Genomic DNA, 14576 nt, shown 5'->3' on the forward strand with positions numbered 1-14576 from the left:
TAATGCCTAAAGTACATCCAGCATCTGGTTGGTTGACAGTTGGGAAATGTTGGCCAACATTTTGAAAAAAATATATAATCTGACAAAAAACAAACAAACAATAGAGAAATAAATACAACAAGGCACAAAATTTCCTGCAAATGGCTGAAACAAAACGAAACAAAGAAACTTCGCACCAGCAGTTTCTGGGGGTGTTGGATGGTGGAGCTGTCTCATCCTCTTGTCTCATATCGCTTCGATAACCCCACTACGCCCCCCCCCCCTTCCCCCGGCATTCAGGTTCCAGTCCTCCCGACCCCCCCCCGCCAACCGCCACCACCCCCAGAAAGACTCGCAGTCCAGTGCGGGCCACAACGCCCCCAGCTGGTTAGATGTAGTACTCCTTCTTGTTGTCGGAGTTGCTATGGCCGCCCTCAGCGTTGATGATGGCCGTGTCGGCGTCTGCTGCGTCATCCGCGCCTTTGGCTTCATGTGTGAAATAAGTGCCTGGGGGGGAGGGGAAGAGAGAAAGAGAGAGGGAGGGGGAGAGAGAGAGAGGGAGGGAGGGAGAGAGGGAGGGGGAGAGAGAGAGAGAGGGAGGGAGAGTGGGAGGGGGAGAGGGGGGGAGAGGGAGGAGAGGGAGAGAGAGAGAGGAGGGGAGAGAGGGGAGGGAGAGTGGGAGGGGGGGAGAGAGAGAGAGAGGGAGGGAGAGGTGGGGAGGGGGTGTGGGAGAGGGAGGAGTGGTGTGGGAGGGGGAGAGAGAGAGAGAGAGGGAGGGAGAGAGTGGGAGGGGGGAGAGAGAGAGAGGGAGGGAGGAAGTTGTGGGAGGGAGAGAGAGAGGGGGAGGAGGGGGAGGGGGGAGAGAGAGAGAGAGGGAGGAGAGGTGGGTGAGGGAGAGTTTAAACTCCATTTATTGAATCAATCTTCAAACCATGGCATCTTTTGGCCCATGCTAATAACAACATCAATACAATATTGTATTTGAGAGAGAGAAAAGAGTAGATGATAGATAGATATGTGCCTGGTATGATAAGTTTGGTTTGGTAATAGTTTGATATTAGCACAACAAGTTTGGTTGGTACTTTGTGATAGTGTTTGGTGTGACATGTTTGGTTGGCTTTGTGATGGTAATTTGTGTGGCATGTTTGGTTGGCTTTGTGATGGTAATTTGGTGTGGCATGTTTGGTTGAGGCATAAGGGAGGATGATATTGGCCCTGGCACCCCTTATGTCTGGCAAAGTAACGCCCCCAAGATGATGAGGAGGCAGAGCATGATGAAGACCACCACAGCCACCACACCTCCAATCACGGGCGTGGTCGATCTTCTGTGGAGATCCCACCCCAGCCGGAATCTGGACACAGAGAGAAAGAAAAAGAGAGAGAGAGAGAGAGAGAGGGAGGAGGAGTGGGAGGGGGGGAGAGAGAGAGGGAGAGAGGGAGGAGAGGGGAGGAGGGAGGAGAGGTGGGGAGGGGGGAGAGAGAGGAGGGAGGGAGGTGTGGGAGGGGGAGAGAGAGAGGGAGGGAGAGTGGGAGGGGGGGGAGAGAGGAGTGTGGGGAGGGAGGGAGGTGGGAGAGTGGGGAGGGGGGAGAGAGAGAGAGAGAGGGGAGGGAGGGGAGGGAGGGTGGGGGGAGGGAGAGAGAGGGAGGGAGTGGTGGGGAGGGGAGAGAGGGAGGGAGGGAGAGAGAGAGGGAGGGAGAGGTGTGGGGGGAGGGGAGAGGGGTGGGAGGGGGGAGAGAGAGAGAGAGAGAGGGAGGGAGAGGTGTGGTGAGGGAGAGTTTAAACTCCATTTATTGAATCAATCTTCAAACCATGGCATCTTTGGCCCATGCTAATAACAACATCCAATACAATATTGTATTTGAGAGAGAGAAAGAGTAGATAGATAGATAGATTATGTGCCTGGTATGATAAGTTTGGTTTGGTAATAGTTTGATATTAGCATGTAACAAGTTTGGTTGGCGCTTTGTGATAGTGTTTTGGTGTGACATGTTTGGTTGGCGCTTTGTGATGGTAATTTGGTGTGGCATGTTTGGTTGGCGCTTTGTGATGGTAATTTGGTGTGGCATGTTTGGTTGGCGCAAAGGAGGATGATATTGGCCCTGGCACCTTTATGTCTGGCAAAGTAACGTCCCAAGATGATGAGGAGGCAGAGCATGATGAAGACCACCACAGCCACCACACCTCCAATCACGGCGTGGTCGATCTTCTGTGGAGATCCCACCCCAGCCCGGGAATCTGGACACAGAGAGAAAGAAAGAGAGAGAGAGAGAGAGAGAGAGAGAGGTGTTATCATCTACTCAACACTGTTTTATATCAGCAGCATGTATGAGTTTTAGGATACACACACACACACACACACACACACACACACACACACACACACACACACACACACAGATACTGTACAGAGACAGAGAGCAAAGAGAGTGCATGCTCTACAGTCTACTCAATACCATGTCTAAGTTTTGACCTGTTACGGCCCAGGCTCGTGTGGGCAGCAAACATGAAATAGAGGCCAACACCAAATGCAATTTCAATACCTAATTTTATTTACTAACAGGAAAAAACTGTGTCTAGGGGATATGATAAGGCTTCTGGTTGCAGTTGAAAGATGGCAATGCTGGCAATGATGGAGTAGAGTTTGAAAGAATGGATGTGTGAGCAGATGGGAAAGAGAAAAGTGTGTGTGCAAATGAGTGGATGTTGCGTGTCTGGATGTGTGTAGATGTGGTGAAGGAAAGTCTTGATGTGTGTGAGTGCAAGAGTCAGAATGTCAGAGAGAGTTCGACCCCAAGTGAGGCTGATCTTCAGGCTTATATAGACCACGCTCACTCCAGGTGCAATCAGTCAATCAACAACCCCACAGTCGATGCATAGGCCTCTACACAGACAGCAGGGGGAGCAGAGGGTGGTCACATGACCTCACACATACCTCTCTAAATGAATGGGCACAATTCTCCCAAATCTCACAGACACTCTAAAATATTGTGGAAATCCTTCAACAAAAAGAGTGGAAGCTGTCACAGCTGTAGAGGGGACCAATAAGAACCCAATAAGAACCAACTCCTTATTATTAATGTCTAGAAAAGGGATGCCATTGAGGTTCCTGTGGGTGTGATGGCAGGCGCCCCAATGATGTTGTCCATATAGTGTACCAGAGCAGGCTGATGGCACTGTCCAGCAGGGATACCTCACTGCCAGTCTGAGTCCATCCAGAATAAGAGGGAGCTGTCTGCCCTCTGATTCACAGGGTAGAGCTGTCCTCTCTCCACCACTGACCACATCAGCATTCACCAGGAGTTTGTGTGTGTGTGTGTGTGTGTGTGGTCCCTGTGTAGAGTCTAAGTGACTGACTCTGCTGGCCAGTAAAGCTGACGATGCTCATTAGTGTTTACAGTGAAGCACATTTGCTCTGCCACACACACACACACACACACACACACACACACACACACACACACACACATATTCACTCCGCCCATCCTCATTGAACTACTGAAGCACATTCACTCTGCATTCACCCCCACACACACACACACACACGCACACACACACATTAACTCTGCCCATCCTCATTGGCCTACTGCTGAGGCTCAGCAGCTAGAGGTGCAGGGAGCACAGAGGGAGCTCTGCAGTCTGACCGATCCAGCGAAATGCCAGAGGTGATGCAACTGTGTGTGAGATTCTGAGGGACAGATGAACAGGACTTTCTAAAAATCCATGTAACACTCAACCATGTGCTCCAGCTGTTGCTTTGGAATGTTATTTGATTACATCTCAAGGCCGTCTTACAAATACATACAAATATTTAAGACAAAGAATCCATAGAAGAGTAAAAGTATGAGTGGTAAAGGAACACTTGTCCTTTAAAAAATAAAATAAATCATTGTTAGTATTAAAGCATTTTTTCACAGTAAAACTCAAGGCCGAGTTGCAAGCTGATACTTGTAGATAAGTGTAAATACGCAGCTATTTGGGCTTACAAAACCAACCACTATCCTCTCCACTTTAACTCCACTTAAAAATAGGCTTCATGAAAATCAAGACACAAACACGAATGGCACTTGATTGGAATAAAAAAGTCAATTATGTTCAATCAGTTCAATCAGAACCTTCACGTACACGCATTGAGCAAGAACATCTCTTGTTCCATTAGTTTGTGTAGTTGTGGCAGTACTGTGTGTGTTGGCCAAAGCGTTGACCGACACATCGCTGTGTGCTTGCTCTGATCACTCAGCGCTTACATTTGAAATGCAGATGACATTTTGACTCCAGGGTCCCCAGGCCCAGAATTAAATAACATATGATCATTTATATTTCTGTTGTATTACTTATGGTAATTCTTTTACCTTCAGGCAAATCTAAATAAACTAAAAGGCTACTCGAGAGAGATAGAGATTAACTTGCCTAAAGGATAAGAGTAGAGTAAATTCATTCACGGTTAAAACAGATAAAATCGAAATTTAATTTATATACATATAAACCTACAATGTGTGTGTATGTGTGTGTGGCTGTTTGCCGGAGCATTTCAGCCCTATAGTGTGTGTGTTTCACTCTAGAGGTGAGAGTATACCCTGAGCATCACTCTCTCTCTCTCTCTCTTACATTAGAACTGTGCTCTCGGTAACGCAATCTCTCAAGTCATCGTCAAAGTCGGATCGATCCAGTTGGGCTACAGGATTAAGTGTGCAGCGCTTAGTGCACTTTTGAAGGAAAGGTATACCTCAATTACAATAGGAGCCTCAGCAGAGAGGCTCTGCGCTGCAGCCTAATAATATTTGAAGTGTATTGATCTAGCATAGGTATCCGTGACAACACACATTAATGGGGGTTTGTAGGCACGAAGACCCAGGTTCTGCTGCATTAAAAGGAATTAAATTGCCCATCAATATCTCCAATCTGCTCCCAAATCAAACGGTCCTGATGGAGAACAGGGATGAGGAATTGATTTTCATGAAACATCTATGAATGTCTCCAGTCTGTCCATAATAAACACAGGCTTCTGACTGGACTATATTTTATGGATAAGTTATCATGCAATATTAACACTAATGCGCCTTGTTATCCTAAAGGCAGAGTATGAGTTTGGGGGTCTCCACTTTCTGCCGACACAGCTCAGGAGCAGATGGTCGAGCTGTGCACGTCTGGTCAGAGAAACATCACCGGAGTGTCCTTCATCTGTGTGTGTGTGTTTGTGTGTGTGTGTGTGTGTGCTGTTCAAAAGTTTGGGGTCACTTACAAATGTCCATTCCACTCCATTATAGACAGAATGCCAGCTGACTGCTACATCACTACACAATTCTTACATAGGTTATAACCTAACACACCTAACACGCACTTACTATGTACTTCCCTCCTCCACCTCCTTCTTCTACATTCTCCTCCTACAACACTTTGACTAGTGCTTATAACGTCTGCACTCTTATTCTCATACACACACACACACCACCACTTACTATGTACTTCCCTCCTCCACCTCCTTCTTCTACCACGTTCTCCTTCTACCACACTTTGTCTAGTGATTATAACGTCTGCACTCTTATTCTCTAGTAACAGTATTGACTGATGCAGTAGTAATTCCTACCTAACGTCTCTGCATTGCAGCTTAAATGGAATTCCTTGCTCTGTAAGTCGCTGTGGATAAAGGTGTCTGCTAAATGAATAAATGTAAATATGTAAATGTAGGTTGGAGCTGTGCTCTGGGTCACTGTCCTCTTTTTAGAGGAAACTGAGGTGCGTTCAAATTTGGCAAACAGTGGCGAACATTTGTGGTGAACCTGTTCTCTTTGAACAGTTACATTTGAACGATTTGGTGTTAACATTCCATTGTAATGGTAATTGCATTGTTGCCTTTGTCAAACGCACGTCCAGTTCCACTGCATGTTCGCGGAGAACTAACTCCTCAGACTGTTTGCGATTGTTTGCAAACGTTCGCCGAAAACTCAAGGCTAACGGAAAATTGTTTGCAAACGCTCGCCACTGTTTGCGAATTTGAATGCACGCCTGGCTTTAATCAAACACTGTCCACCAGGTGTTGCACACTGGGGTGACGGCCTTCTTTCTTCAATTTGATCCTGTAGAAATGTTTCGGAGAGTGGGTGCGCACATCCAAAGTAAAGTTTTCTGCAGGTGCCAGACAATAGTGTCAGACAGTAGAAAAGTGTGGTCTGCACCAACTGCTCCAAAATATAAACTTTATTAATTTAAAAACAATGTTTGATCCCCTTGGATCTTCACAGGCATCCAGGCATTTCTACTGCCTGACGAAGATCCAAGGGGATCGAAACGTTGCTTTTAAATTAATAAAGTTTATATTTTGGAGCAGTTGCAGTGTGCAGACCACACTTATCCTGAAATGTACCACTGTATCTTCTCCAAAGCACCCCCGGATCACCACACTCTCTCCACCATTCTAGGCAGATGGAGTCAACTGCTCCTCCAGCGTTTGGTTGGCGTCTTATGAATGTTCTTCCTTTTGTGATTCTGTTGTCTTTGTAGTCTGTGTGTCTGATAATTGTCTTTTCCCTTTATAGCCCTGTCCAGAAGGCCAGCATCCTTAAGGCACCTCTTCTGTTGATGTTAACACTGGTGTTTTTGCAGGTACTATTTAACAAACCTGTTGAGGACATGTGAGGTGGTACAATTTAAAAGCCTGTTGAGGACATGTGAGGTGTCTGCTTCTCAAACTAGACTCCCTAATGTATTTGATCGCTTGTTAGGTGTGCACCGATGCCTCCCACTCCTCTATTCCTCCCACTTTTCTGGTTAAAACCAATTAACGCTCTGCTGTGGAAGGGACATTACACAGCGTTGTCTGAGATCTTCGGTTTAGTCATTTACAACATAAACAATTAATGTCTGCACTATATTTTGGTGTAATTCTAATGGTCAAACATTTAGCTTGAAAACAAGGACATTTCTAAGTTACCCCATAGTAGTGTGTGTGTGTGTGTGTGCATGTGTGTGTGTGTGTGTGTGTGTGCGTGAGTGTGTGTGTGTGTGCGTGTGTGTGTGCGTGTGTGTGTGTGTGTGTGTGTGTGATGAGCTCTTGTCTTGTATTGGGGGGTTGTGTCTTGGATAAACATGCAAATGCAGGCTCTGTGCCTATCCCGGTTGGATCTGTCAGGGTTCCGGTCCGGCTGGGCTGTGGTGGTAACTCCTATCGGTTCTGGCTCGTTTCCCTGCCCAGGCCATTTCCCCGGAGCAGAGCGCAGCAGAGAGGAGCGGCCGGTGGCAGTGCAGGACGCTAATTAGCATAGCCCCATAAGTGGAGCGGGCCGCGGAAAAGCCTGTCACTTTCAATCCAGCTAACCAACCACATCCACCGACACCCCTCTCTAACACTCTTACACACACATACAAACAGAGGCACACACGCACACACGTGCACGCACACACATGCACAATCACACACACAAACACACACAAACACATACATATAAGCAGAGGCGCCCACGCACAAACACACAAGTAGAGGCACAAACACACACAATCACTGAGATACACGCGCACACACACACATACATACACTCATGGACAAAGGCACACACACAAGTTCTGAGCCTAACACACAGAAGCACACATACACACACACACACACGCATACACACAGACACAGACATGGGGACAGAAACACACACAGATATTTATAAAAGTGTTAAGAGCCACACACACTCACACACACACACACACACACACACACACACACACACACACACACACACACACACACACACTAGCCCTGTAAGTGCCACCCCTCCCCCCTCCCCTTCTGCTTTTGACACCATCAGATAAATGAGCTGTCGGCTAAGGCCATCTCTGGCCAGTGGAGGCCGAGCAACAGAGAAAGAGAGCAGGAGGAACAGAGGAAAAAACCTGAGCTAATATATTCTCATGTAATTCAGAATTAAATGGAGGTGTGGCAGGTCAGGTGAAGAGAGGAGCTCTGATTTAATGAAATGTCGCCAGGAGACAATAAAAAGCCTTTATAATGCATGAGGCGTTACTCACGCACACACACGCACACACACACACACACATATACACACACGTCTGCATGGGGGGTGGTTATTGCTCAGTCCAATGTCCACTGCAGCTAACTGTATGTTGTGTGTGTCTGTGTGTGTCATGATCACAACCACACCTGGCTCTGCACACACCCCAGGCTGCGCCAACGTGTTCACCACCATCTCTTTAAATTTAAGTTGTCATGAATATTAGAGAATAAGAAAATTATATATTATAAGAAAAGTTAATAAAATGATATATGGAGTATAACTGAACAAATGAAAAAGATTTTAGACCAATAGTTAACATTGTCTATGTCCATGGCAACGACTGACATACATATAAAGTTGATCAAAATAAAAGTCCGATATTAGATCTGATAAAGTAGCACTTAAAAGGGGTTATCTGTTTTACCACAAGTTCTGAGACCCACTTTTGGGTCCCGACCCACCAGTTAAGAAACATCGCACTAAAACTGTACACACACACACACACTAGAGGCAAAGTCCTTTTAGGCAAGTCCCTCCACTCGGCGGCCATATTGCAACGCAATTTGGGCACTTATCAGGCATCTATTCCGGGCAGAACTGTGCGTGCGCAAGACTTCACAACACCAACCTCGCTCCAGCGACGAGATCACAACACATGATTAGTACGATGTATTCACAACACATCACATGATTGGCACGATGTATTCACGTATACCGACTTTTGGCCGCGGAAGGGGTGGGATATGTGTAGAGAACTGGCATATTGGCGTTACGAACTAAACCCCATGGATTTCTATGGAGGATTTTTTGAGTGTTGTGTCTCCTCATTAGGAAGTCTCTGTTACAAGTGACAGTGACATCAATATCTGTATTTGGATAGGTAACCAAAAGTTGGTGGGGTTTATACCAGATGTTGCGTTAAATCTTGTATGACTACCACCACTCCTTAAATAGCTTGGCAACAATAGCTAGTCAGTGTTGACTAGGAATATAATGCTTTATCAATCTCTTTTGTAAAACTACACTTCACTTCCCACTTCCCTACATAAACACCAGAGGAGGCATACTGCCCCCCCACACACACACACACAGCATTTAATAGACACACCACACATGACAAACAGGCACTGGGCTCCCCATGAAAGACATTGGAATGTATTGGGAAATAGAAGTGGACTTCTACTTTGATTTACATATCCAGGCAGAAAGGGTGTGTGTGTGTGTGTGTGTGTGTGTGTGTGTGTGTGTGTGTGTGTGTGTGTGTTGTGCTGCAGGCTGGAGAGTGGTTTATATTTTTTTCATTTTGAATGTGTGCTGCTGAAGTGACTAATTAAAACCGTAGGTCGGCACTCATCCAGCTGCCAGCCACCAGACACACACACACAAACACACACACACTCATACCATACACATGCACACACACTGTACACACATTGCATACACACATTTGCACCCACACCCACACACCTACAGACACTGAACACACACACACACAAACACACACACATGCACAAGCAGATGTGTACACATAGGCATCCTCACACACATACACCCGAGTCATTGTTGCCTAAGAAAAGCTGAAAGGGTACTCATACACACAAACTATATTCACACAGCCACACACATACACACACACACACACACACACATAAAAAAATGCAGTCATGCATTCACATTCATAAGTCAGCTGAACACACAGACCAAACATTCATTCATACAACCTTACAAACAAATGCACTCACATGCATAATCAACACACACACACACACACACACACACACCCTGCATCCTCAGCATTTTAGTTGAGCTACAAGGACATCCATCTTCACCAACCATCAGTGCCCCCACGGGCCCCAGCCCCCCTCTCCTGCACCCACCGTGTGCATCTGGGATCAGGCCCACATCTGGCCCAGGTCTGATTTCCACTCCAGAACCGCACTCCGCCTCCGCAGTTTGCTCTCATGTCATACATAATCTCAGCCTGTTTTTCATTCCGCTACCACACACACACACACACACACACACACACACACACACACACACACACACACGTTTCCTGCTTTTCACTGGGATATCAGTCAGAGCCTGTCTGGTTTTACTCAAATAAGTCATTCCATCCTTCTACCCCAATGTCATTCAAACTTGCATGCTTTTACTCAAATATATCTTTCAAACCTGTCTGTTTTTAAACAAATATCAGGTCTGTTTTACTCAAATATTTAGACTTATCCTCCAAAGACAAGAAACTCTATTTTCTGATTGGCTGACAGGAGGCTATTCATTCTAAACAAAGCTACTACCAGTAACAGAGGCAAAGCCTATTCTGAAGCATCTCTGCTACTATGCACTACACAATGGCAACTCTAATACTGGAGTAATTCAACTGCTTATCCTTGAACCGGAATAGAATCCTGAATAAGAAGGTGAAGAGCTGATTGTGCAAGGTTACCTACGAGTTGAAGCACAGCAATGCAGGGCTGATGGTCTCTATCTGATAACATTCTAAGAAAAGTATCAGGGAAGAAACAAAACAGCCAAAGGTGATAGATGACATGAGTCTTTGGCTTGACAACATTATCAGACAGCTAATCGTGAAGCTGACATTGAATAAACATTGTTCCCAGCTCTTATTATGTCTTCATAAACATGTGTCTTTATGAAGAATGTCTCCACCCACAAGGACTTGGTTCCCAGTGTTTGTTATGCAGTAATCCTAGTAAAAGATATTGTCATTTTTAGACCAATTTGTCTGTAAATGTGTGAACATTTTTTAAATTGTAGCGCTCTTTTTTACATGTTGTAACAATAAATGTGCTAAAACTGTGCTGGATAAAACACAATATGCCCAATTTTACAAACGGCACCCTATATAGATAAGCCTACTTAACATTAGTCTAGTTAACTTCAGTATCCTACTGTACATACCGGTACTGTCTTTGTAAACTGTGGCGTCTCATACACTATCTCTGTAAACTGATCTCCATAGTATCACAGCGGCGTTATCTTGATACTGTATGTATACCCATAAAGTGTTGGTCAGATGCCCGGTCCTCTGCAGGAGATTGGTAACAGTGTTATGAATAGCATTGTGACAAACGTGCCCAACTCAGGCACTGACTCCTGAGGATTCACGTTGCTATGACGGCAACATGTTTATGTGCTCTTCACTAACCAAAAATACCCAAATAAATGTCACAATTAAGCAAAATATCTATTTTAAAACAACACCTCCTCACTCTCTATTCTAATACTATTGTCCTTTAGTTTGTGTCATGTGCAAAAACTTCTGAGATGATTCATACCATGTTATTATGTTTGAATGTGTACAATAATCCTTTTTAAAAACTAGAATCTCACTTGTTTTAGTTTGCTATACTGGTTTGTTTAGGTTGTTTGTTTAAGGCTACATTTAAACAGTTATATTCCTAATTACCAATTATATAACACACACCTCACTATCTGGTCTAAAAAGAACTTTGCTTCGTTCACTTCGGTTGCCATATAACTTCAAGACTTCCTGAAACTTCATACTTGAAGGTGATGTTCAAGATGTTCAAGGTTCTACACCAACAGCTTGTTGTTGGACTTTGTCATTGAAGCTTTTTTTATTCTTGTGACTCTCCTTGGTCCTGTCTAAAGTGACAGACAGCCAAATAAAATAAAATAACATCACAGGAATTGAGAATAGTGGGAGTGTTTTTGAATTTGCATGATATTCTGCACTGGTGTTATACCTACATTAGATTGCTGTTTATGTAATTACATTTATTGAAGTAAACCCAAATGTATTGCAAGGGAGGACTAAATGTATGTGCTAAACCACAAAATTATTGTTTAATGAAATGTTAATTAAAAAACATTTAATTACTACATTTCCTACCTGGCAGGGCATTAATGAGGCTGGATCTCTCAGCCCCTTGCACCAACACTCTTCAGCCTCAAGGTCTCCCGCTGTCACGTGAGCGCCGCAAGCACGCCCGTTTGTGTGTATGTGTGTGTGTGTGTCTGCCCACCCGCGTGCCTGCGTGTGTGTGTTCATCCCAGAGAACGAGGACCTTTAGAACCACCCCACAGCCCCTCTCCAACTCACCATTATAACCTAAAAACCGCCTAGTGTGCATTGTTATAATGAGGATACCAACATATATATTTTTTTGTTCCTTTCTTTAAAGTAATCGCTACATGAAAACGCGGCTGTGGCATTCGAGAGCGGATAGGCCCCTGAAGAGGGGAGCCTAGTGAAGATGGAGGAGAATAGCAGAGTGAGTGTGAATGGGAGATTGTGCAGGAGCTCTAGACCTTGTGGCATAGAAGAAGCGAAGGAGTGAAAGCATTTGGTGTTGACAAAGAGCTGCTCTGGGAACAGAGGGAGGAGAGGCTGAATACAGGGCCTTTTCAAACGCACACCACAGATAACGGTTCATGGGTAGCACCTGCAATTGGAGGAGCAACAAAGACTTTATTTTCACAGTCTCTTAGGGCCTAGGGAACCCAATCGTTACATGGCTGAAAGAATGCACACACGCTCACCCACAGATACACACAAATACAGGTAGGTACGTGCACACACACACACACACAAACACACACATTAATACCACCTGATAAAAACATACACACAGATGCTTATACACACACACACACACCTCACTCACACACACACACACAAACACACACACATGATCCGGTGCTAGCGTAAGGTCTAGGCAAATGAATTCCAAGTGTGTCTGTTTTTCTTTTGTATCTTACCTTAATTCCCTAAGGGCAGTGTTTCTTAATTTTTGACATACTACCTACTTTGACAAAATCTCACTATGAAAACCCCACTATGATATTTAACATAGGCTACAAAAGTTACAAAATAGCAGATACTGTATGTTGTTGTAAAATAACAGATATGTTGTGTAGCATTTAAAAAACAACAACAGTTGACCAAAGTGCTGTAAAATAAAATAAAAATAAATCAATACTAAAATAATGGTATAAAATAATAATAATAATAATACAGAGTACACCCCAAATTAATATTGCTAAGAGTAAATTCAAGGTAATAATCTAAAATCTAAAGTATGTTAGTGTTGTTGGTGTGTGTGTGTGTGTGTGTGGGGGGGGGGGGGGCTATAAAAGCTATAGAGTAAAAATGGGCTTTGAGATGGGATTTGAAAAGAAAAGAGAGAAGGGGCTAGTCTAATGTGGGGAGGGAGATTGTTCCAGAGTTTGGGGGCAGTAGCAGCAAATGCACGGTCTCCTCTACATTTAAATTTGGCTTTGGGAACAGTCAGCAGAAGTAAATCAGAAGATCTAAGATTTCTTACAGGGGAGTATTTATGTAATAGGTCAGAGAGATACCTGGGGGCTTTGCCATTCAAGCATTTAAAGGTTGTTAGCAAAATGTTAAAGTTAATCATATGGTAGACAGGGAGCCAGTGAAGGGAAGCTAAGATGGGAGAGATGTGTTCTCTCTTATGGGTACCAGTTAAGAGTCAGGCTGCTGCATTTTGAACCAGTTGCGATCGGGAAAGTGAGGCCTGGTTGAGACCAACATCTAAGGAGTTACAGTTATGAAGGCATAGATTACTTTTTCAAAGTTTACAAATGTCAGGAAAGGCTTGATTTTAGATACGTTTCTTAACTGGAAGAAACTAGCGTTGAAAGGTTCATGGTAAGGCATCCTTTATACAGATTTTCTCAGTTCCTTTCTTTTGGATACAGAGTTATTGGCAAACATTTTGCTACTTCTGAATGCAAACTATGTGCTGTGTTTGGCTGTGAGTTGCTCACAAGTATAACATTCCTTGACCAATATATACTGTATCAAGATGGACAAAAGTGCTAAACAATATGCAGATTTAAAAGTCAGTAATGCTTAGAAGTTATGTCATGAAATGTGAAGCTAGGAGTTTGTATTATTTAATGAACATGGGTTTTTCCTGTTTTGGGGCATTCAATAGTTAGTGTACCCACTCTCAGAAACATAAATCGTTGTCAATGCACTCACCCACACACACATTAACACACCTACACACCCACACACATACTGCTCAATAGACATCCCTCCCACACACCTGGCATCTGTAGACATACAGATGCCAGTGCTGACTGAATGGAAGTGTGTGTGCCCCCTGACACTCTCCATGGTCATGACACCCCCATACCCTCAGGAAATGTGTACTGAGCATGCTCAGTAGAGCTACTCTCTTCCTGTCTATTACCACCCTATACCCAATGCTACTGCTGCTAGCAGTCGCTCATCTCCATGGCAGTCACTTCACGGCTGTCTCTGTCATTGTTCTGGGAGCATTTGTTCAGTCTCCCACACACTCCCTGATCTCAGCACCCGTTGTTTGCCAATTCTCCTCATGCCTTTCACACATTCATTTAAAAACAATCAAACAAACCGCTAACGCTAACAAGCATGAACTGTCTATGACATGGCACATGTGTGTGTGTTTGTGAAGCTTAAACGTGTCGTTTTTTTTTTTTTTTTTTTTTTTTAATGAGCCTGCATGCTGCCTTTCCTGATGCAATATATCTAAACACTCGATACTGGCAGTAATAAATAAATAAACCCTAACGAAGCTCCCAGTGCATGTTGTGTG

General features: G+C 44.3%; 1 protein-coding gene across 2 annotated transcripts in view; it reads right to left on the reverse strand.

The window, feature by feature from the left end:
* Window positions 1-317: 317 nt before the first annotated feature.
* Window positions 318-14576, reverse strand: part of cadm1b (cell adhesion molecule 1b) — a 222185-nt gene continuing 207926 nt past the window's right edge. For both annotated transcript variants that reach the window (XM_048265644.1, XM_048265643.1), the window contains 2 exons: window positions 2087-2215; window positions 318-486 (listed from right to left, as the gene is read on the reverse strand). In XM_048265644.1, coding sequence (XP_048121601.1) covers window positions 368-486; window positions 2087-2215 — 248 coding nt within the window. In that variant the 3' untranslated portion in view covers window positions 318-367. The remainder of the gene's footprint in view (window positions 487-2086; window positions 2216-14576) is intronic.

The sequence above is a fragment of the Alosa alosa genome, chromosome 16, assembly GCF_017589495.1.
Source record: "Alosa alosa isolate M-15738 ecotype Scorff River chromosome 16, AALO_Geno_1.1, whole genome shotgun sequence".
NCBI lineage: Eukaryota > Metazoa > Chordata > Actinopteri > Clupeiformes > Clupeidae > Alosa > Alosa alosa.